At 48.3% G+C, this 24,617-nt stretch overlaps 1 protein-coding gene across 3 annotated transcripts; it reads right to left on the bottom strand.

Moving 5' to 3' along the window:
* Nucleotides 1–1,210: 1,210 nt before the first annotated feature.
* Nucleotides 1,211–24,024, bottom strand: CSNK1E (casein kinase 1 epsilon). 3 transcript variants are annotated; one of them, XM_064155260.1, is made up of 11 exons: nt 23,748–24,024; nt 18,960–19,047; nt 12,969–13,079; nt 12,659–12,807; nt 11,745–11,973; nt 6,033–6,203; nt 4,601–4,749; nt 3,901–4,093; nt 3,667–3,806; nt 3,250–3,315; nt 1,211–2,246 (listed from the first exon to the last, which is right to left on the bottom strand). In XM_064155260.1, exons 2-10 carry the CDS (start codon nt 19,033–19,035, stop codon nt 3,283–3,285), a joined length of 1,251 nt encoding a protein of 416 aa, XP_064011330.1. In that variant the 5' UTR covers nt 19,036–19,047; nt 23,748–24,024; the 3' UTR covers nt 1,211–2,246; nt 3,250–3,282. The 3 variants fall into 3 exon arrangements, with proteins under 3 accessions (XP_064011330.1, XP_064011331.1, XP_064011329.1); XM_064155261.1 differs by having other exon boundaries at nt 1,211–2,040; XM_064155259.1 differs by having other exon boundaries at nt 1,211–2,755; nt 23,748–24,023.
* Nucleotides 24,025–24,617: the final 593 nt, after the last annotated feature.

The raw sequence follows: 24,617 nt of genomic DNA, 5'->3' as shown, positions 1-24,617 counted from the left end.
CTAACAAAACGCTTATCCAGACCACAGCAATCCCTCCAGAAGCCAGCCAGACCGAGGCACTGCTGGCTCCACCACACTGCCATGAGGCCACACATTCAGTGGTGCAAAGGCACCAAGGAGAGAAGGTAGTGTCTTCAACACCAGCAATATTCCTCTTTCCCACAGAGAACAAGATTCAGAAGGGAACAAATGCAGTTTAATTTTGACCCCTCAAAACCATACTCAGAACAGCAGAACTTCATCTTAAATGTCTTTTCCAAGCTAAACGTTTCTATGATAAACTGGAGGCAAGGACCAACACAGGGGTAACAGGACAACACCTCATTATTCCTGAACTACCTCTTCACTGCCCTCCTATTTATCTCCCATCTGAGGTTCTGGAAGCCCCATGCAGCAGACAAGCAAAGGATCAGTTCTTCCTGCTCAGCTGCCAGAGAATGGGCTTGGAAGGAATTTGCAAAGCCACCAAGATCCATCATGTATTCCTGGTAGGTGTTTCTGAAAAAAAAAAAACTTTTAAAAATTAAAAATAAGTAAATAAAAATCAATTACAAGTTTTACACAGCCTGCAAGAAACAGGCCTCTCCCTTGTGGATAATGTGGGGAAGCCTAACTATAAAAGCAGCAATCTGGAAAGAAATCAGTATTAAAATTTAGTCTGCCAAGACAAGTCAGGCAACTGAAGGAGAAACCCAAACAAACCACACCATCACAGACAGCAAAGCAGCAGGTGCCACTTTACAGGGAGTTCAGCATATTTGCATCAGGCACAGTGCTCTTGTCAGGTTTTCAAAGGTTGCTGCTCTGATCCTTCTCCTTCGCCTTCCACCATGATTTGAGAAACAAAAAGCATGAAAAGACAAATCCTTTGCCCCACCTCTGTCAAACTCCGTGCACACCCAAAACCAACAGCGTGGAAAGGTCCCTCCTCCTGAAGGCCAAGCAAATGGGACACTGGAGGCTCAAATCCAGGAACTGTGAGATCCTGAATCAGATTTCACATAGCTTGTGCTGTTCCGAGGTTGCAACTGCAGAGCTCAGCTCAGATTTATTTTTAGGTGCTCCAGCCCTGTGCCTTTTTTCCAGTTATTCTGATCAAACTCCTTCCTGGAACTCAGGAACAGGTTCAGCTACAAGACAGTGCTTCCTGCATATAAGATGTCACTCCTAGCAAGGATACCAGGCAAGGAAGAAATGACAGATACTGGCATCACTTTATCATTTTCTACTTTATTACTTCAAATTAACAACCACGATAAAGCTCAAAAAAGTTCAATATTTACACAGGAAAAAAGTACAAAATCCCCCCCAAAGTTCTTCAGGTTTTTTTTTGTTTGTTTTTTTAAATTACAAAGTAATAAAAAGTTTTGCTCTTTAATTAAAAAAAAAAAAAAAGAGAGAGACAGTAAGAGGGGTAAATAAATTAGGAAAAAAATAAGGAGGAAAAATAAAAGTGTTAAATAGAAAGGATAAAAACAAACAAAAACAAAGACTAACCCCACCCTCCCCGCCCTGCCAACAACCCATCGGCTCCACACTACAGTGACAGTGTGTCTGCTACAGGCCATAGGTCGCAGTGGTGATCATTGTGTTTCAAAGCCTCAAGTGCCACAATGCAGCTTGAGTATTCCTAAATTATATTTAAAAACAACTAAAGGAGGGGGGGAGGGAAGGAAGAAGGGGAGACAGCAGGGAGAGGGCAGGAAGGGATTGTGCATGTACGGTGGATCTTACTTGGGGTTGCATGAGTGAAGAAGAGAGCAAGAGCTATCGCTCTGAAAGAACACCAAACTCCAGTTTCTGTGCACCTCTCTCTGTCTTCTCCTCAAGTCCCACACTCTCTCCGCAGGAATTAAAACAAGTTGTAATTAAAAAACAAAAATAGAAAAAACCACGCACAGCCAGACAAAAAACAGACCCTGCTGCAGGGATGGGAAGTGGATTTCTCCCTGTATTTCAGCTCCGGCCTTCCCATCCTCCATGGGACCAGGTGCTGCTCCAGGATCCCTCGGCGCATGAGGACCACTCAGATGTCTGGCACTTTTCCCAACAGCCAAAAAAACAAATGCAGAGAAACCACCCAAGGAAAGGAAGCCCAAGTCATTGATTAGGCTGTTGCCACAATTCCCCTCACAGCTTAAAATTCAACTAATGCTTGAGAAAATAAATTCTGTTATAGTAATAAAAATCAGACTTCTACCATCCAGTGTGGCTGGAGTCTGATTCCCTCCTGGCTCACAAGGCTCCTGAAATAAGAAAACAACAACAACAACAAAAAAACCAACCCTCACATCCCCTGCCCTCAGGAAAAATGGAGAGCAAAGATAAAATTTATATGGCTAGAAACCATATGATTTGAAAATTAAGAAAAGAGAAAGCAAGCAGGAGACAATATCCAGGAAGAAGAAAATAAAGAGAGAAACCAAAACCAGGAACAGAGTCAGAGGAGGGAACTTGGGGATAATCAGTGAGGGTGGCAGCAGGGCCAGGGTGAGACTGGAGGGGCAGAGGAGGTGTTCCCGCACAGCTCCCAGGTCGTCAGCTTCTCTGAGGCGCTCAGGCTGGGGAACACAGGCAGCCCTCTCAGCAACGGCTCACGCCAGCACAAGGGCACAGCTCGACTCCTTGTCGTTGCAAAAAGAAATTCACTTGGGTTTGTTGGTTTGTTTTTGTTGGGTTTTTTTGTCTTTTCTATTTTTTTTTGTGTTTTTTTGGGGCTTTTTTTGTTTTTTAAAAGAAAAATACAGTGAAGACACTAGGAAGAAAATTAAACAGAGAAAAAGGAAAGAGACGTTAGGAGAAGAGGCTCCTCCCAGCACTTCCAACACCAGCTGGTGTGTAACAAATAAAATCAGCCTTTTCTTCGACACCCCTGCCACCCCTCAGAACTACATTGTCCAGCTACTGCCCTTTCCTCTACAAGAGGCACTGGCTGTGCAAAGTCTCTCACGCTTGATTATGTGCTCAGCACCCTCCGTCCCCCCCCCACCATCACACTGCCAGGAAAGCATTCATTAGGAAGCAACAAAATGTCTCCCTGGGCCAGCACCTTCTTCACCCTCTACCCGCCTGGAGAAATGAAAGCTACCTTCACACTCCAGATAATCCATCCCCTCCATGAAGTAAGGCAAAGGGAAAGGAAACCTACCAATTCCTCCCCTGCCCCGAAGAATATCAAAGCCTTAACCTAATCCCTAATGCTAGCAATTCCCTTCTTGGGGGGGATCCCAGGCAGGAGGACAGGCTCACCTAAGCAAACACTGGTCCAGTGGCAATTGCTCCTCACTTCCCAAGGTGATCAAATGGCACACTTGTCTACAAGAAGAAAAGGAAGAGTAGGTAAAGGATAGACAGGAACAAAAAGGCATGAAGGGGCATCCTTTGTTCCAAGAGTTTACTGTTTCACTTCTCTAAACCATTGTGGTCTGGAAGGCAACCAGATGGGGACTTCCTTCCAGTAAAGCGAAGATAAAAAGACAGTAGTGAGCACAGCCCCCAGAAAGTATGTAACTTAAGAGTCAAGGTGTAACTTGGTAACACTTTCTTCACCACACTGGAAGCTTTAATCTCGTCAGCTCCAGCAGACCAGGTTAAAATCAGCCTATAGGCTCCACAGCATTCTGAGACATGCAGACCAAGGCCATGAACATCACATCAGAGACTCACCTGTGATGCTGAAATCCGTGACACTTCTTGCCGCCCTGTGAGGTCAGATGAGGAGACATTGGCAGGAGCTCCTCGGTGTAACCTCATGCTGACCTTCCGCTCCCTGTCCACTCTCGAGATTGCTCTGGGGGACGTGTTTCCTTTTGGGGCAGAGAAACACCAGACAAGAATATTAGTCAATAGCTTCTGTTTGCAGCTAGAAAGAGAGGTAGCACCATCCCCCAGCCCACTCACCGGACTGCTGGATTCGGGAGGTGGGAGTGGAGGCCATGGGCTCAGTGACATTGCGAAGGCGATTGGCAGTGGCTCCAGCAGGTGGACCTGGGGGCAGCGCTCGTGTGGCTGAGCCCCGGAGCTGCCCCATCCTCTCTTCTCGCTCATGCTCTCGCCGTTCCCGATCCACATCCTCAGGATTCCGAGCTGCTCCCTGAGGAGAGAACCCCCATGCTACACACGGCTGTCAGACAGAGACAGCAGCAAGCCCGGACAGAAAACTCACAGTGCTCCATAACACCAAGAAAGCAGAGCTTTGACCCCAAAGTACATTCTCCCCAAACCATTTTCCACTTCACCCAGAGAGGACCTCATTCTCTTCCATGAAGAAACAGAGAAGCCAGCATATGCTGTTAGAACTGTTAATTGCAACCTATGTCTGTGTTCCACATCCAAATATATGCTGTCTTCTGAAAAAGTATCTCTATCTAACCATAGCTATAGATCTACTGATACATGTGCTCCATCAGATACACTCACTAACGGTAGCTATACCCCTCAGTTAGCATCACCAAACAACTCCATCTCTTTTCACTCTACCTGGACCCCTGTCTCAAGCTGCTCAGCAGCAGAAGTACAACTATCAGGCAGTTTCCAACTTTCCATCTCTGTGACACAAATCAACCCCTGTCCCTCCAGCCCTTTCACCACAAACACTCACAAATTTAAGCATGTTCCAGTCAAAGACGTAGTCGTAGGAGAAGCCTTGGCGGTGGAAGAGGTTGCGGAAGAGCTGCCGAAGGTAGGAGTAGTCAGGTTTATCATCAAACCTCAGTGAGCGGCAGAAGTTGAGGTATGTCGAGAACTCAGCTGGAAGGAGTAGAGAACAGTTGGCTGGTGCACACCATCCAACCCCCCTGGTCTCACCATAGAGATGCCACAGCCTTTCAGCAGCACCATGCTGGACCAAGACAGCACAAACACAAAGCTGTGTAATGAAAATGGAGCATGCTGGTTGCAGTGCTCTGGACACCAAGAAGATCCCATCCCTATTTTTACCAGAGGAAATGCTCATGCATCTCTTTTCTGGCTGCTTTTCCAAGCAACAGTAGTAAGTCACAGAGCCTGCTAAAGGACAGTAACAATACAAGCCTAAAGAATAAAGGCTGGAGGTGAGCCTTGGGAAGTTCAGCTCAGAAGAGTGGTCCTCCTCATTCAGTAGCCTGTCTCAAGCAGCAGCCAGAAGTAGACAGCTACAGAGGAGAAAGACTGGAGCAAGCATGCCTGACTTTCACTGGCATTAGCCCAGCTTCACCCAAATAATCAGCTCCCATCCAAACTTGGAGGTACAGCAAGAACATAGACTTCTATCATCTTTCTAATCACCTCACTTCCAAGTTCCAGCAAACCCATTGCTGGTACTGAAAGCAGCTCATCTCTGAGCACCCTCTTGGCCCTTCCTGGACTTTTTTCAAGTTCTAACCATATCCTTTCTGGAACGGTGGGAAGGACCAGATATGCACTGTGCATGGAAGGAGCAAGTGGGGCATGGGTTCATGCACACTGCCTGGCTTTCTTTTGTTTCTTAGTAATGTCCAACACCCAAACCATTCTCCTCAGCAGACACTAGCACAAGGTTGATGCTTTCACAGAACCACCTATTCTAACTGTAACAACCTATCTTGCACGAGCCATGAGGACCAAGACTTACTCTCTCCACTCACATACATTACTCCACGTTTATCTACAAAGAACTGCATTTGCCACTTCATTACCTGGTTATTTCTGGGATTTGTCACAGTCAGTCCTTACCCTCATTACCCAGACTAAGTCAGGATCATCATCATCATAACCCCTCTCACCTCACTGCCCACCCCCTTCTCCAGACTGTTTCCGAAGTTTTAAAGAGCCCTCTGCACCCTCACATTCTTGTTAACACAAGGACTGACTCTACACAACGACATCAACATCTCCTATGTTTGGACCAGAACTGTATGGCCACCAGTCTCTTATCCTCCACATCACTGGTGTCAGCAGAACATCCTGGTCCGAGGCACTGGGCATTGCTTTTCAGGACTCAAGACTCCATGGGGTTTCAGCAGGAAAGCAAGCTCTGTACCAAACAAGACAGCCATCAAGATGAGATTACTTACAAGGGTACCCTTTGCAGAGCACCTCAATGGGCGTTGACATCTTCTTCTCACTGATCCTCTCATACTTTTGGCGCTTGGTGGCAGCCTTGAGGCCCTGCCAGGGCAGCGAGCCCAGGTTGAAATACATGAGCACGTAGCCCAGGCTCTCTAGGTCATCGCGGCGACTCTGCTCTGTGGAACGAAGTTACAAAGGGGCAAGGAGTGAGCAGCAACCAAAACTATTCTGGCAATCACACAGCTTTGTAGGTGAAGATGGAACAGAAGAACCAGCCTCTCTCTCTTCATGCACAGATTTCTATGGACAGACAAACTTTTAGAAGACACTCCAGGACAGATTCCTGCAGGGATGCTCACACTGCAAAATTGCTCCTCCTCTCCCCACACAGTCCAGCCTCCTTCACAAATGAATGCTCTGACTGCCTCCTCACTTGGACAGGCCTTAATTCACACAAGAATTCAAGAGCTCAAGAACTGCTGCAGTGACACTGCCTACTTTGTTCTGCCCAGTCCCAGGGGAGGGCACCTACACTTTCCCACCTGGAATGATACCTCATCCTGGGGATTAGTCATGGCAAGACAAAGCTAAGAGAAGCCCAACATAGCCCTTTCAAACACATCTTCTAATTAACCTGCAGATACTCTTTACACAAGGCAGAAACAAGGAATTAGTGACCTCTCATCAACTTACACAGGTAACAGAGAAGCACAATATGGCTTAGTTCTCACTAAGGGTTAATTCTTGTTATCAGTTACATGCTACCACCTGCCCATCCAAAGGCCAGTAGATTATCACAGCTCCCCCTTACTTTGCTATCCGAACTGAACCCTGAAACCTGGAAAATGTCCTTATGAGGTCTCTTTAGCTTGAAGAGAAAACTGAGAGGTGACCTCATTTATGTTTATAAATATGCAAAGGGCACTGACGGGAGGACCAAGCCAGGCTCGTCTCAGTGATGTCCAATGAAAGGACAAGGTTCAGTAGGTGCAAGCTGGAGCAAAGGAGGTTCCACGTAAACATATGGAAGAACTTTTTCACTGTGAGGGTGACAGCACTGGAACAGCCTGCCCAGAGAGGTTGTAGAGTCTCATTCTTTGAAGACTGTCAAAACCCATCTAGGTGCATTCCTGTGTGACCTGCTCTAGCAGGGGGGGGTGGACTAGATGGTCCTTATAGGTCCCTTTCAACCCCTAACATTCTGTGATTCTGTTGAAGGAGTGCTTCTGGACCTGCTACAGTTACCGACAGAAGCTGAGAGTCACCATGGGCCTTTCTTCTAACACAGGCCTCTCACTACCTCATAATGGGTTTTTTGAGGACTAGAAGGTTTGGCAAATTAAAAATATTAGGGGAAAAAAATCCCACTGTGTTTGGAGAACAAAAGGAGAGTGATCTCACTCCACAAATGAGAGGAGAGAGCCTTTGGTTGAAAGCAAATGAAATACCATAAAAATGCCACATTCCAAGACATGAGCAGAGGAGAAAGCAGACCTGAAGATCTCCTAAGTGTTTTACTTGGAACACACAGAAATAACAGCTCTTTTGTTTACCTCATCAACTTACTGCATCAACTTGTCCAATTTAAAGGGGCTAACGCTTTCTAATCTGATCAGGCTGCTGACAAAGATGACTACACGACTGGCTGGGAGATGCTTAGATGCTATGAAGGAAGAAGGGAAAAGATGCCCACAGTTTTGCATTTAGCCTAAGGCTGGAATACCTGCACCCATGGAGTGCTGCAACTACACGCCATGCATACCAACTAAGTGAAAGTAAGCAGTATTTGATAATGACAGGAGGCCTGTGGAAATGGAGACTCAGAATGGACATCCAGAGTCTGAAAGCACTGGTGGCAAAGGTAACCTCCTCAACCCCACAATTTGTCAGCCCTTGACTTAGCCATACTGTAGCTTTAAAGCCTGTAGCTGTGGGTTCCCTGCCTGGAGCATGGGGGTGCCCATCAGCAGTAGATGACAGCAGGGCAGGAACCAGAGAAACTACTGGACAGGTGAGTCAGCTTTTTAGAAATAAATCAAGATCATGTCTCCCAAATTGTGCTTGAACTCCACACTGCTTAAGGTAAGGTAGACCACACCTCTCCACTTGCATGGAGTACAGCAAACATACATCTAGGCACAGCCCTAGAGATTTCAGGAAGGCCAGAATTAGAGATCTGAGGTTAGGGAGACTGAAGTCTGCGTGGAATGCTGCATGTCCTTACTAGAGGTAAGGAAAGGAGTTACAAAAAACGAACTGGCAGCTCACTAGTATCCATCACATGCATGTAAACAACTGTGCTTCAACACAGCAGCATGACAAGAGGAAACATAACTGGAAGCAGGACATGAAATTACTAAAAAGCTGAATGATATGTGTCTGACTGTGCTGCATCCATGAATAACAACTTTCAGGTCATTGTAGCCCATAATTTCAGTGATATTCAAATCCAGGAGGAACATGAATGCAGATAGGTCACAGTAGTCAGGCTACCTCAAAACACTGTAGCTATCTTTGACCTGTAACCCTAACTGCAAGGTCTTCAAGTAAACCCTGGATGACAATGAAGAACAACAGAACAGCATCCCAGTTCTTTGTAATTGTAACTGAAGATGAAACAAATCCCCAGGCTACCTCCAAATTTTTTATTATCTGTTTTGCCTGGCCCCATATACCAAACAGCCAAAGGATATTAGATAACATTAGACAGCAAAAGTGGAGTAATTACTGAATTAGAAAATAAGTTCACCTTTACACATCAAAGAAACATTATTTGACATCACTATTCCTGGTTTTAGAAGCTTACCAATCATTGACTGACTCTCACAGCATGCCTGGGACACAGGCAAAAGATCTCACTTTACAGTTCAAGAAGAGAAACAAGTGACATGAACGCATGCCCAGAGTGAGACAGCCCAGAAGCAGGATTGCAGCCATGACCTCTGGCACCATATCTTGCTTCCTCTCTCCATTTTATCTCAGCTCCTCAATTCTCCTACAATAGATGGGGACGGCTACTCTTGTAAGACAGTCATCCTTGCCTCCACTAGCTCATAAAACCCCTTCCAACATAAAACACATGACCTCTCAAACCCAACCCACTCCGCAAGCAATCTGGTAACAGTTCCCTCCCACTACCAGGGAGGCTCCTAACCAGCCCACACCCTCAGTCCCTTCCCAAAGCAGGGTCCTCAGAAGCAGCTGAGTCAGGCATGAGTAGCAGGATGAGTTTACTTGAGGAAGACATGCTTGGACAAAAGACAAGAGACTGAGGACTGGTTGCCCTGGATGTAAAGTATGTGACAGGAACTCGTTTCTCTATAGTGCCAAGTGCCTCCTGATCTCCAAGGACAGTGCTTCCCCCAGCACTGGTGCTACCCATGGGAGCAGTCCTCTCTAGAAGTCAGCCAGGGCCAGCCCAACTGCAATGAGTCTTAAGCAACATTTTCCTGAGTACATACTCAGATCTGACTTTGTACATGCTGGGACTACACTTCCCCTTTCTCTCTCCACTGCATGGCAGCAACCTTTAAAAATAACACAAAACTCCGGAATGGTGACAGAGAGCAGGATGAGCAGAACAACTCTGCACAGCTTACACTGAGGACAAACATCTGAGGAAGAACTGTGCCCTGCCCCCTGCCTCTAGTCATCCAGACAGAGCCCACCAGACTTCTTCCAAGACTGTCTCCTGGGCACCCCGGGCATCTATTTCCAACTTTATAAGCTCTGGAGGGTGCAAGGGACTCTCATCTCCAGAGCATGTGAAAATTGACTGGAATGCATGAGCCCAAGCCTGCAGAGTCCCGTGGCTCCCTCAGCAGCAAGCCTCCAGCTGTGGAAACCCTCCTCAGTCTTGCCTCCTACTTTTTCACCCGGTCACTGGGAAAAGAATGTGTTTCCACCAGACACTGGAATGCCCAACCCTTAGCTTGCACATTCAAATAAGGCATTTATTCATTTGCTATTCCTGTCACACGAATGCCTCCTGGTTCCTTCCCTCTCCCTAAACTGCATTAATGTAACATTAAGACAGAGAGTTTAGTCACAGAGAAGCAAAATTCAGAATGACAGTTCCCATGGCAATGCTGCTAACTCACAAACTTGTCTGTCACACACCTTGTGGCAAGGTCTTGACAACCAGGAACTCCAGCTGAAGCACCAACACCCCCATCCCCTTTCCTTCAGGCAAGTCATGCAACCTTTATGCCATTCAGGAGAGCTATCTGTAACATGGAGATAATACACCCGAGACCTGTTGCACAGAGTAACTCACACCCAGACTTTCCCAAAGCAAAGGGCACAAAGAGAGCAGCAGCTGTGCTGAGGTCGATGGCATATGCAATCTGCTATTGCATTAGCGTTCAGATATTGTTTGCTCACCCTGACACACAGGCCAAGTACCAGCAGTACAGGGCTAAGTTGGAGTAGGATGAATAATCAAGCCCTTCAAATAAAAGACCCCACAACCCCATAAGCAGACATTTAGCCTCTCATTATGAGTTCAGACAGAGCAGGCACACACAAAAGAATCAACAGACATAGTAGTAAGAATTATTTTGTGCATGTCTCCTTGTGGCAGTTACCATGGTTGTGGAAATCTTGACTGAGTACTCTAAGGAGAGTCAGTTATATATAAGCAGGTCAAGTCAAAACACAGAAGATCAACTTGGAAAGCTACACAACAACTATTTTTAATATGTGGGAGTTCAGGAGCTCACAGTCCACTCTCAACACACAACACTCCCCATTCTGATATAAATATATTGTTTTCAGTCTACCATTATACAGTATTAAGCAAGAAAGACTGTGGGAAACTGCTTTACTTTCTGCAGGTCAGATCTTGGGACTCCAGATTTCTGAGAAACCATCTGCAAGAGGGGAGAATGGGAAGCCTTAGAATCATAGAATCAACCAGGTTGGAAGAGACCTCCAAGCTCATCCAGTCCAACCTAGCACCCAGCCCTATCCAGTCAACTAGACCATGGCACTAAGTGCCTCATCCAGTCTTCTCTTCAACACCTCCAGGGACGGTGACTCCACCACCTCCCTGGGCGGCCCATTCCAATGCCAATCACTTTCTCTGTGAAGGACTTCCTCCTCCCAACATCCAGCCTATACTTCCCTCAGCACAACTTGAGACTGTGTCCCCTTGTTCTGTTGCTGGTTGCCTGGGAGAAGAGACCAACCCCCACTTGGCTACAACCGCCCTTCAGGTAGTTGTAGACTGCAAGGAGGTCAGCCCTGAGCCTCCTCTTCTCCAGGCTAAAGGACACAAAATCCCACGGAAGTTGCTAGCTTAAAAAGTTTTGAGTTCCATGCTCTGATTTTCAAATTCCCAATTTACACATTCAAATGTAAGAGCTTCCCAACAAGGACTGAGCTCTGAGGACAGAAGCTACTTTCCTGGGCTGGTAGGCAGCGCAGCTTCAAAGTTTCTGCTCTTCAGATTTGCTACTTAGTGGCAATACAGTCAGGATGGTCAGAGCCTTGCTGATGAAACAGCCTCGTTGCACTACGCGGCACACAAACACATAGCAGTAGACAGTTTGGGAGCTCAGAGTGTTACAAAAATCAAGGTAGTTATGGCAGGAATAACAGTTCTTTACCCAGTCTCCACACAGTCAGCAGCAGAGCCAGGCACAGAACCCAAGCCCCTCCTGGGGACACACTGCTTGTCCTGGAAAGCCCCACCAAGGGGCAACAGCAATGCTCACCTATTCCCAGGTGGGTGTTGATAGAGGCGTAACGAGCTGTGCCGGTCAGGTTCTTGTTTTCCCGGTAGGGGATGTGCTGGTGGGTCCGGGCGTCTCGGTACTTCTTAGCCAAACCAAAATCAATGATGTATACTAGGTTGCCTTTTTTGCCAAGGCCCATAAGGAAGTTGTCTGGCTTCACATCCCGGTGGATGAAATTCTTGGAATGAATGTACTCGATACGGCTGATCTAGAGACAGGGGAATAAACAAGTAAATAGCGAGACAAGCGAGAAGGTAACTCAGCAGAACTCTGTTTTAAAAAGAGGACCCTGTCCAGGACTCTGGCCTGTCAGAGCAGGGAAAGAGACATTTTGCAGAGAGTATCAGAGGGAAGTGCCAAGGAAAAAAGCAGAAAAATCTAGAGACAAAGAACGGAGAGGAAATTCACTTCTGCACACCAGCCCAGACCTCCCGTGGGGGAAGTCACCGTTAGCACTTCAAGGACAGGTGGGAAGCAATTTTATATAGGTGAAAACTTTCAGATTCAGTATTGACACTAAAGCATCTTTTAAAAATTCATCCAGGCTGGGAAAGGAGAGGGTCCAGAAGAGCTAAGGGTCTTAAGACAGGGCACAAGCAGTTGAGTCGACATCAGCAGCAATGCCAGTCATTCAGCACCTGTGCTGAGGCATCCACGCTCACAGCACATGGGCGGGCAGCAGGGGAAGGAAGCAGGGATGGAGACCAAGAAAAGCCAGCAGTGCCTAGGGTTCCAGGCTGCCAGCTTCATCAAGAAATAGAAACCTGGCAGCCACTTCCTGCTAAATCAAAAAAGCCTAGCATATAGCATTCTTGAGCAGAGGGGATATGGGGTGGGGGTGGGGAAAGGCACAGAATAGGAGAGCAGGCACAAATGCTTCGGAGGAAACTCACCATCTGGTCTGCCAGGAGCAGAACTGTCTTGAGACTAAATTTGCGGGAACAGAAGTTGAAGAGATCTTCCAGGCTAGGCCCCAAGAGCTCCATCACCATCACATTATAGTCCCCCTCTGCTCCACACCACTTAATGGAGGGGATACCCACTGGGGAAAGAGAAAGACTAAATCCACAGAACGGAAGAAAACTGCTGCACCCCCACTGAGACGATCATATCTAACACCACATAATTTCCCTTCTAAGCCTCTCCAGAATAATTTCCTCCTTCAACCACTCCCCCAGCTCCATCCTTTCCTCCTCATCTCACCTCCTCCCTGCATCATCTTGTAGAACTTGCTTTCAATGTGGAGCTGTGGATGCTTGGTTTTGACACATTCCAGTTTGATGGCCACCTCTTCACCAGTTGCAATATTGGCTCCTGCATAGAAATGAGGGTGAAATGAAGATTGAGCAAGCTTCCACCAAAACTAAACACTTTTACCAAGACCCATACACATGCCAAAACCTTGAGATTTGCTCTGATATTTCTTTTGTGGCAGAAATGAGAATCATCCACTTTAACTTCATCCAGAGTTTCCAGCATTGCCATTTCTAAAGGAAGGCACATGAATAGGAATCCAGCTCTGATTCTGCAGCCAGGCTAGAACAGTCCTATGATGTATTAACAAGCTGCTCATCTCAAAATGTGCCAGACTTTGGGAGGCCAGCCTGTATGCAGCAGCAGTACCTAAACCAACACAAGTTTTAGCTGTCTCTCTGATCATGTAACTACCCTTTGAACCCAAGCCAGCCTCTCAGACAAGGATATGGAGCACCTATTCTGGAGAAAAATTACTGGGTACCTCAGGTGCATCGCTTCAACAGAGCAAATTAGTTCAGCAGAAGACACTGCTAACATTCCCAGCTACTTCTGGTTTCTCCACAACTCTGACCTGCTCAATACAGACAATTTCCAAATCTCCAGCTTCTCCCTCTCCTGAGGGTTTCAATAATACCTTTATCTTCTGCCAACACAGAAACATTTGCTATATTCTGAATTAGAAGCATGAAGGAATAAACTGAATCTGGTACCGAATTAAACTACTTTGTTGAAGGTATTCCCAGACTGTTTGTGACTACACAAAACCATCACCTCACGCACTTCTTTCTGAAAAGAACTGAGCTGCCAGCCACAAAAGCAAAAGCCAGCACTCTGGTCCCAAAGGGTGCTGTCAGAGGAGGAAAGGGACAGTCTCTCTCTCATACTAGCCATGAGGATTCCAGATGTTTCACATCATCCTAAAATGGAAAGAATTAAGATCTGTACACAGGTCACGGGAATGACACTCAAGACTTTCTCCTCTCTCTTATCCTTCTACGCTTGCCTCACACAGAGACAAGCTCTTCCTTGTATCCAGAGCTACTAAAAGTTGCACTCAAACACAATTCAGAGAGCAGCTCTAACCATCAGCAGCTTGTGAAATTGCCAAAAAATAAACTACTTTCAAACACAGACGCCAAACGTGAGCTGGAGTGATGTGCTGTAGATATTCCATAGCTAATTTTGGTAGGTCTGGTTCACTTGTGCCTCCCAGTCTCTGTGAAATGACTTTCAGAGTCCACAAAGACAGATGTAGAAAGAGCTTTCCATTCATATCCCTTCACACACCACCTCTGGAGGCAGAGGCCAAAGAGAAAAAGGAAGTATTTGTACAAGTGGATCCCTCTGGATCCTAAGAAGATCCATCCCCTGTTGAAGACTTCTGGCTTGTACATTAAGTTAGCCAAAAGCTGCCTGGTAGCAAAAAGATGTCATCTAGATACCACTGCACTGGGTTGAGACAGACAAGCTGCTAGGAATTTGTATGAGAGGAACAAAAACGATCGGGGCCTGGAGGGATTGATTTACTAAGAAAGATTAAAAGAGCTAAATATGTAACATAGACAAGAGATACAACTAAGGAGGGTGGGGAGGAAGAATGGGACATGACAACAGACTGCAAATATTTGAAGACTGTAAACACTAAGGAGGGAAAGGAATTATTTAGGGTGCTCTGTGGGAGGGGAAGGAGGGATGAATTTAATAAGGGGTTTTTACTCAAGAGCCAGGGGAAGGGAAATGAAAGAAGCCATGCTGAGAGCTAGAGCCATTTGTCCAATGGCTACTTCTGGAAACATGCTGATGCTTTCCACTTAAAAACTGTTGACCAGTAAAGCAAATCTGCACATTTCCTTAACTCCATGAAAGGACTCCAGCAGGACTGCAAGGAGGAAGAGAGCACAAAAAGGAGCTCAGATCACAGTAAGAACATGGCCCTGGACTAATATCTACCTTTTTTTAACCGGTGTTCAATCACTGGCCTTCACTCAGCATGGAAGCATCCACAACATCCAAACAGATATGAGTGCTTCCTTCCCTTTTCCCTTTCCCCTGCCTTTGTGGAGACTTTCCTCCAAATGCTCTGCAGCATCTCTCTTGTCCATTCCCTGGGGGAAATTCTCCCTGTCCTAGTCCATCTGCTGACAAACATGCAATGGTAAGCCTTGCCGACTTTCGGCAGCAGTAGTGTTAGCATTTCAAATGAACCCAAAAGTTGAACAGTGGAAAGATGAATGAGTTCTCATCTCCACGTTACCCTCTGTGTTCAGGAAGAGGATGATGCATCCATACACTAGGCTTTCTGCAGTTGAGGATGCTACCTGTGAGCATGTAAAGCAGGAAAAGGGCAAAAAAGAGTTAAGTGTAAGGAAAACTTAAGATTCTGCAAAATGTGAATATGCTGTTCAAATAATCAATGTGGTCTTCAACCCCACACTCTCCACAGCCCAAACAAGTGCTAGTCTCTCAGAAAAAAAGACTAAACAACCCTGCAGCCTGGATAAGCAAGAGCAGAACCAACTGGACCTAATGAGATGGTGCTCTTCACTGAGAGGGTCACCATCTGAATGCTTATTCCCTCCCCAGACCCCCAAGCATCATCAGGTTGCTTCCTCTACCGCTTTTTGGCTAGAGATCTGCCCTGACAGCATCACAAGCAAGGAGGGAATTCAAGGGCAGGAGTCTCTCTGATCCTTTGTTCCATGCTTTAACCACCATCTTTCTCAAAGATACGAGCACAAAAGCAACAGTTCTCCACTGCCTCTCCAGACTAGAAAGCATCACATTCCAGACAAACACAGCAGAGCCTGCCTTAGCTTCAGCCACTGGAGAGACGTATGTAGGACTGGGGATAATTCCTAACATCCACCCCCAGTCTTGCTCCGCTGTGGGGGCTGCGCAAATTCAACTCATTCATCACGAGCTGTTTGAAACAGGGCCCCAGGGACAGAGGATGTCACCGGCTAAACAGGATCTTTTCCGAGTGAAAGCCCTGCTGCATGTCTGATACAATAACCACCACCCTCCCGGCACACCGCGCACGCCGCCGGGCACAGCTCCCACCGCCCGCTCCCCTCTCCGCAGGCTGCCGAGGGAAGAATGGAGGGCTGGGAACAGATGTAAGAAGTCAGATAGGGCGAGAGAGAGTTAACAGGCCGGGAAACAAAGGGAAGGCACTCCCCTCCCAGTAAGGGAGGAGCCTGCCACCAGGAACTGTCCCCAGCCGAGCAGGTCCCAGCATGCTTTGTCTGCCGAACCATTCCCAGCTCCTCTCCACCGTCCCCTTCAGTGCATCCTGGCCCCAGCGACTCCTAAGCAACCCTGCCCTGCCTCTTGGCCAACACCTCTGACAAAGCACCTCTCCTCCGACGGCCCAAAGGTCTCAGCAATTCCCCTGCAAACTGGCTTTTGCTCTTCTCAGTGAGCAGTTTTAGAGAGAAATGGGCTTACCGAGGCACACAGGCAGCCCAGTCTCATTTCCCACCCTCCCAGCCCAGAGTGGGAAGAAGATCCCCTTCAGCACATCTATCCCCCAAGGCAGGGCATGGTAGCAAAGCACTATGCTTTAAGCCCCAGCCAGAGATTAACAGAAGTTCATTCTTTTTGTCTGTCCACGCAGAAATTGTAGTTTCCTTCTGACAAGAAAACCCCAAAACAAACTCCAAAGAGCACAACATGCAGCACCCCCTAGCTACAGAGCAGGTGAAGGTACTAACATCCCAAAAGAGAGAAGCTGGGGATAAACCATGCAGCCCATGCTCATCCTTAAACAACAAACAAGGCTTGTCTGCCTCTGCTCTGTCTCTACACCATAATCAAGGCAGAGAACTGAGGCAAATGTGGTACAGGAGAGAAAACTTCATGAATGTGTCCCTCTGTCTGCAAAGCAGACCATGAGAGGATAACATAGGCACAAGCGTCCTCCAGACGTACCATCACAGACTACATGGCTGATCCCTCCAGGCTGGGGAGTCACCCAGGCTCCAAGAAGTCTCGCTATCGCTGCTTCAAAACATGCTGGCTTGCAACTCAATGAACTTCACAAGGGCTTTGATATTGCAGTCAAGTAACTTGGTTGAACTGGGTGGCTGGAGGCATCCCACTGTGCTCACCACACCAGGGCACTGGGGCTTCCTCCACCTCTCATGTTTGCTTACAGGCAAGGCAGGCACAACCCCTTCACCAGGGCCTGTTCTGCATGTAGCCTGTGCACAGGTGGACAACATTATCTGGTGCAGAGGAATACAATAGTATCAGGTCTTTCCCTTCCATACCTCCCTTCTTTCTCCACATGTTTTGCAATTAATACTCTCCTTGAGAGTCTGGAAGGCTTCCCTAGAACAGCTGGAAAATGCTATGTCTGGTCTTTCACTCCTCAAAACCTAGCCCCTGAAGATTTAAAGCCAAGACACTAACTGGCTGGAGAGCCTCAGAGGAGTGGCATAGAGAAGTAGGATGCAGAAAAGGCAGCAGCCAGTGGAATTGGGATCCCAGATCCATTATTTATCAACTTTGTTCACACTCTGGATAAAAGAGGCAATGAAGCCTGTGTCACTGATGATTCCCACAGGATACTTAATCAAAAGAGGTTGCCAACACCAAATCATCAGAGAATAATAAAGAAAGAAGGAAATGGAGATAAAGGCAAAGGGTTTAGAAAACAGAAGGTGATTTATAAAAACAGGGAAAAAAAGTAATCTGAACTTAGAGGTATTCAACACAAAGAAAGGGAGAAATGGGAAGATGTTGCAGAACCTGGAAGAGATCACCTACAATACAGCTGACAGTGCTCCAAGGCAAATTCTGCAACTCGATATAATGTTGGTGATGGGGGAAGCCAAGGAGACCCATAGCAGTCTATGCAGAGGCATCACATTACAGAATCATTCAATGGTAGCCCTTCACTGCCAGGTTCTAGAAATGCCACACCTCGAATGCTGCATAGGCTTTAAGTTGCTCAACAGATGGACAAACTAGGAAAATTTGAAGGAGCAGCAAGATTGAAGAGTGGTGGATGCATAAGGAAGCAAAACACAACTCAACTGAGCAAATTAACAGTTAAAGACCACATGACAACCACTTCCAAGTGCTCAAAAGGTGCAAATACCATGAACAGAGAGGGTTATCAGTCTGCTGGCCTGCAGGACTAAAGCTAAACAGTGGTGAGAACTAGATGACAGGTGAAGCTACACCAGCTCTCACAGAGGGACTGATCAGGCTGCTAGGTAGTCTCACCACTCTGGCCTCACATAGTTTGAGACATCAGCAGGCAAAGCATCAGGGAACATATTTACACATCAGCATGGGCACTTGGAAGAGGTTCTAACCAAGTGATCTGCTGTGGTAACAGGAAATCCAGTGCCTCATGAGCTCTGTCCATTTTGCTCCCAGCTTAGGTCATTCCAGACACTAATTAAATCCCACTACAGATGTAATAGATCTGGGCCCTAGGATTTTAACCAGGCCAAGCCTCTTTGGCCTGCTTTATACCTCCTGGTCACAGAGACTGGACCACCTCTTCTACTATCAGCCTTCCACAAACTTTTATTCATTCCAAGCTGAAGAAATATCTATCTCCTCCTTTCCATCATCCGCTCTTCACAGACTTTATACCCAATCCCCATGAAGCTCAAGAAAAGGAGGTGAGAGAGATGAAGTAGGGTGTATGACAAATATGCCCTGAATATTCCAAACCTAAAATCAGTCTGATGAAACACCACTGTGTCTCCAATATCTGCAAGGCAAAGCTGAGCTATTCCCACTTTTTCAACCATCAAACCAAGAGCAACCAGCAGTATTCCTTGAAGATTTTTTTCTCTCCACCACCTCCAGTTTTACATGGTGCCCACAAGTATCAACAGACAAGAAAAACAACCCCAAAACAATGATGCAATTGAGAAAAACAACTTTGCAAGTGGAAGGACAAAGACTCTCACTTACCTAGGTAAATGTCTCCAAATGAACCACTGCCAATCTTTCTGCCCAGCCGGTATTTGTTCCCCACTCGAAGCTCCATGGTTCAATCGTGCTGAGAAAAGGAGCACAGAAAGCACAGTGTCAGAGCAGAAACAGGAAGTGAATCATGCAGCAGTAGAGAAGAGACCTCCCCACTTCACCCAGACACTGCTACATTTTTTGTTTTGAAATATTTCGCTTTCTGCACGGCCTCTATCCCCTCTCCTCACCTCCTGGATGGCCAGCAATACTATGAGCTAGAAATGCTGCAGGAACAGGACCTTTTCAGGAACATTTTCCCTGTTTCCACTGTGGGAGTGAAAAAGGATTGAATCTCTGCTGTATCATTTTGTTCAGGGACTGAAGGGACAGGAAATTCCTCCTAAGGAAGTTTCATTGAGTGATCACTTCACACTACCACAAAAAGAGACAGGACTGCTCACTGTAATCTACAGGATCTGGCACTTGGACAGTGGCAACCTCATGAGACACTAGAAGGGACAGGCATAGTAAATCCTACAAGGAAGAGGAAGAGTGCTCTCTAATCCCACCCTGGACTAGCACCTCGGTGGCAGTGAAGCACAGGACCCAAGGGCTTCAAGAGGTAGATGGACTTCAAGGAGCAAACGACTCCACCCCTAGGCAGGAGCCAACACAGGGACAGGGAGGAGACATCTCCCTGAACTGAACCCTTCGAGGCACCCACCGACTGGGAATGACACTAGCTTATCTCTACACACTTCTGATGGGATCACAGCCTCTTTTGGCCTGAATCTCTCTGCCTGTTGCCTATCTAGGTGTGCCAGCTGTTTGTTTTTAGCAGCTCAGACCTTTCCTCATCCTTTTACCTGAGGTGATTAGCTAACCCTTTGACCTGCTATACCCCATCAACGTGCTCAGGCTTAGCCTACTCACCTCCACCGAAAACCAACTAGGTGGAAAGACTATGGCCACAGAGTCTGTTCTTCCTGCCAACCTCAACTTCTGTTGCAAACATCTCAGCCAAACACAGTTCTACAGTTTGCCTGCTAACAACCCCCTTGGCCTTGCCTCTTCTGTGGATATCAATTTATTCCAGTAACTACAGCTCTTCCCAAGACAGCCAACACGTCTCCTTTTAGAGGGATCTGCCACATTCCTAATTTATGCAATGCCACATTATTAGCGTACAAAATACAGACACAGAGCCTGTTGGGGACAGGAAAGGTGAGGAATGATTCATGTTTTCACAAGTAGGTGAGAGGAACTTTCCCTTGCTGGAGCTTTGATGGGAATGAAGCATCACTGAAGGAAAAGAGGGACGAATGGCTTTGTGAGACACAGGCACACACAAAAAATAATAATGAAAAAATAATAATCCCAGCTACAGGATTCTGTATAAACCCAGAGCTGCTTCTCCTGCCCCAGGAGATGGGATTACAGAAAGAGGAATGGACGGGCTGCAGAGTACAGGGAAATAATCCTATCAAGGCATTCAGGGGACATTGTGAACCCTGAAAGCAGAGCTCCAGTCACCAGAAACCACACACAAAACACTAAGAGGTGGAGTCCCCTCACCTAGTATTTACTTATGCATGTGGGTTTCTCTGTGTCTAAAGTCTACAAAAGCCTGTGGCTATTTCTGACTTTCTTGCTACAAGGAATGTAGGCAGAGCCTTGGGAACTGAAGCAGGAGGCAGGCGTACCTGGGTGAGGGCGCAGCAAACAGACATGATTTTCATCCGCTGCCTGCTGTTCTGTATAACCACATTAACATACGTCTGACTTGCTCACACTCCTACTCCAATAAATGATCAAAGGTCTCTGTCCCCAGGAACCCGTCACACCACTGTCAGGAACATAGCTCTTGAGCCTCCTTCCTTCATGGCCATGTTTGCACAGGCCTGCGAATCCCAAGCACTTCCACTTGAGTCCATTTCCCAGTTGGGGCAGGCACTGCCAAGCAAGATGAAGAGGGCAGGCAGTAGGCAGCTGAAGGGTCCCCTCTGCACCAAGGCACAACATTTACTGTGCTCCAACACCACAGTCCCAAGCCTAAATTTGGTTCCACCCTTCTGGGACAGGCAGGAGCCAGGTTAAGAAGGGTTTCCTCGCACAACGAGGCAGCAGCCCTTCTAGCTGATTAAGCAACAGGCTCCAAAGGGGAATGTAAAAAATGCTCTGGGACGAGGGGGTGGAAGTGGGAAGCAGAATAATGGAGTGAAAAATCATGGTCTCCAACAGCTGTCATTTTGCCTTATCTCCCCCCCAACACACATGTCTTGGGTTCAAATGCAAGTTCCCAGAGACTCTTATAAATTTGGTAGACCCAATGACAATTTATAGAATTTATAGAATTTATAGAGTGCCCTCCCCTCCTCCCCCTCCTTTCCCCAAAAGACAGGGAGAGAGATAAAAGGTAGGGACACCCCAATAAATCAATCTCACTCGATTTGGAAGTTAAAAAGGAAAAGTTTAACAATAACTTAGAAAAAAGGGATTGGAGGTAGGGGAGTTTACAAAGGATGAGGAAGGGAAAACAGCAAAATACAAAACAGGGATGGATACAACCCGAGTAGTGTGATGGTGTCTCTGCCTCGTGGCTGGTATACAGTATCAGTGTGTGTGTGCGGTCATGAACGCAGGTAGTGAGCAAGAGGGCGAAAAGAGGAAGAGACAGGAGAACTCCTGTCTTTTATACCGCAGGAAGTGGGGGGAGTGGGCTAACCATCACCTGGAGTGTGGCCCACCCCTGAGGAGGGGCCGAGACCCCTAGGGTCAGGTTCAGGGTCACTCCCCCAGGAGTGTTAACCCTATACAACACACACACAAGTGTGCTTAGAAAACCTGCATCCAGGATAGCCAGAGAGCAACAGCCTGGATTCACGGAGAGGGGGCAGGACACACACATCCCACCCCCAACAACTGCTGCTCCAGGAGTTCAAACATCTACCACATTTGCTCCTACTTCACACATGTACCCCCACCATCTAGGCCTTCTGCCCTTGCCATGTGATCTTCAGGTCTACTACGACCAGAAGAAAGAAAATCCCTCCTGCCAAATTCACGTTGCGATATACGACATTTATCTCGCTCCCTCTCCATTATTTATCGGCGCAGGATTTAAAAAGCCCTCCCTCCCGCCCTCCCGGCAGGCTTAACCCCCCCTGCCCTGCCACCCTTCCTGCGCTCTCCAGCCAAGGCAGCGTTCCCAGGGGCTGCAGGGCAATCATTTAGTTAAACCATTTAGTTTTCCATAAGGGATTAGCACACATACAACCTCAAAGCGAGTGTGCGCCCCGCATGAGCGTTTGCATACATGAATATCCAGCACTGCACTGACATCTACAATACACTACACGGCCTCAGAAAGAAAAATACAATACTCTCCAGCCACCAGCACTGTTTCCCCACACACAGACCATTCTGCACCAATGCCTATTTATATAATATAAAATACCCACATACAGGCACAAAGACCATTATATAAACACACGATAGAGCTGATCCCGGACTGCTATATCAGTGCCGACGGCGACCAAAGACACAGGGACCGTCTCGGGGCGGGGGTGGGGGGATACAGGGATAGACTGGGGCCACCTCGGTCCCACCTGAGAGGGTTAGGAACGAGAAGATGCCTTGTCTAGCAAAGGCCACGCAAACCCCAAAGCCACGGCTCAATAATGGAGGCTGCCGAGCCCAGCCACACTCCAGCTTTTGGTGGGAGCGTGGGGAGCGGGGGCTGCTTTGCCCATGGACCATGAAGGTTTTTTACATGGCTTTTTGTGTGTGTCTTCTCTGCGTGCGTGTGCGAAGGGAATAAAGGAAGAGGCTGGCAAAACATTAATTTGAACCGGCTTAAAAATGGGAATGGAAAATAGGGGGGGGAAATAATATATTTTGATTGAAATGCAAAGCATCAAATCCCCTCAGATCCTTTCACACTTACAAAACAAAACAAAAAAAAAAAAGGGGGGGGGGGGGGGGGGGGGGGGAGAGAGAGAGAAAGCAGTAAATAAGATGGGGGGAGAGAAACCCAGCAAAGCGTTTGGTCATTTGAGGAAGAAACAGCCACAACAGGCAAACAGAGGGCGAACAAAAAAATACTAATAAATATGTCACTTACACCCCCACCCCCTACAGGCAAAACACTACGCGAAGACAGCCTTACCCGGGCTGTTATTTTTCCGGGTAGGTAACAAAAAGCAGCCACCCCCGGGAACGGCGCTGAACTTCTCCTCGTTCCCCCCCCCCCTCGCTCCCGGCCGCGGACCCCCGCCCCTACAGCCCCCCACCCGCACAAAAGGAATCATGGAGCCCTCCACACAAGGCACATCCCCTAACAGCAGACCCCGAAAACAGGCAATAATAAAGGCTGGGGAGGCAGACAAGGAGCATCAGTGAGTGGGAGAGGGGGGAGATAAACCACCCCGGGAGCGGCCCCCCGCGGGGACCCCAGCAGCCTTCCGCCCAGAACCGTACGGCACCCCCTCCGTTCGGTTCGGCCCCGCCGGCCGGCAGGCAGGGCCCCGACAGGGGGAGAAAGGGAAGAGAGTGGAATCTTCCCCCACAAAATACACTGCCGCCGGTGAGGGGGACCCCCTCCCCGCGCCCCCACAGAAGGGCTTTTGTCCCCCACTGCCCCCCCCCAGCCCCGGCCCGGCACATCGCGCCCTGCCCTCCCCTCCCCCGCCCCCTCCCTCCCCCTCCCTCCGCGCACACAAAGAGCCGGAGGGGCCGCCTTTCCCCCGGGGTTTGCGCCCCAAGATGGAGGCGGGCGCCCCCCATACCCACCCTGACGGGAAGGGGACCGTGTGGGGCTGCTGCTCCGCCGGCTGTCAGGGGGCCAGGCGGCCGCGGCGGGAAGGATGACGGAGGATTGGGGAGGGCTGGCGGCGGCCGTGCTCGACGCGTCCCTCCTTCGTTCAGCTCCGCTCGGCTCGGCTCAGCGCGGCGCGGCGCTGCCTGCCGCCTCCCGCCCGCTCGCCGTCCCCTCCAGCCGGCGTGTGGTCGGCACAGCCCGGCGCTCACCCAGTTTCCATTGAGCCCCGGAGCCAAACCCACTGATGTCACCCAACGCAGCCCCGGTCCTCCTCCTTCTCCTCCTCCTCCTCCGCCCGTCGTTAAAGGCACAACTGCCCGCCGCCGTTCCCGCTATACTCCCGGTCTCTGTCCCCTCAAAGCCCCTCCGAAGGTGAGACATAACTCGCACAGGTGCGGGATGATTTTGGGGGGCTGTTTGCCCGTAATGGCTGCTGGACCGTCAGATGGAGATTTCTCCTCAGCGCGGGGCAACAACCCACCCGTGGCACCCCATTGTGGTGGGGGCTGTGGGGCAGCTCCAATATGCCACTGTTGTCACCTCAGCAGGGTCACCAGCCGTCACACTTGCTAGGGGATCCTCATACAAGGGGCACTGGGTCCCATCACAATGGCAGCAGATGCCAAGTGGAGATTCTGCATCAAGGCACATCAGGCATCAGAGCCACTCTAACCCCACAGAAGGGTGTCAAGGCTCCTCAGGCAGCCCTTACCCCTTAGGAGCATCTGCAAATACACAGGAATGTCAGCATGTACACTAACACAGACAGAGGTCCACGACGCACCCACCAGCAGACAAGCGAAGCCCAGGCACCCCCAGAGACTGGGCTGCCTGGGGGCCAG

Source organism: Pogoniulus pusillus, chromosome 15 (assembly GCF_015220805.1).
Source record: "Pogoniulus pusillus isolate bPogPus1 chromosome 15, bPogPus1.pri, whole genome shotgun sequence".
NCBI classification, from domain to species: domain Eukaryota; kingdom Metazoa; phylum Chordata; class Aves; order Piciformes; family Lybiidae; genus Pogoniulus; species Pogoniulus pusillus.
The sequence above is the reverse complement of the archived record's forward strand: the minus strand, read 5'-3'. Positions and strand labels throughout refer to the sequence as shown.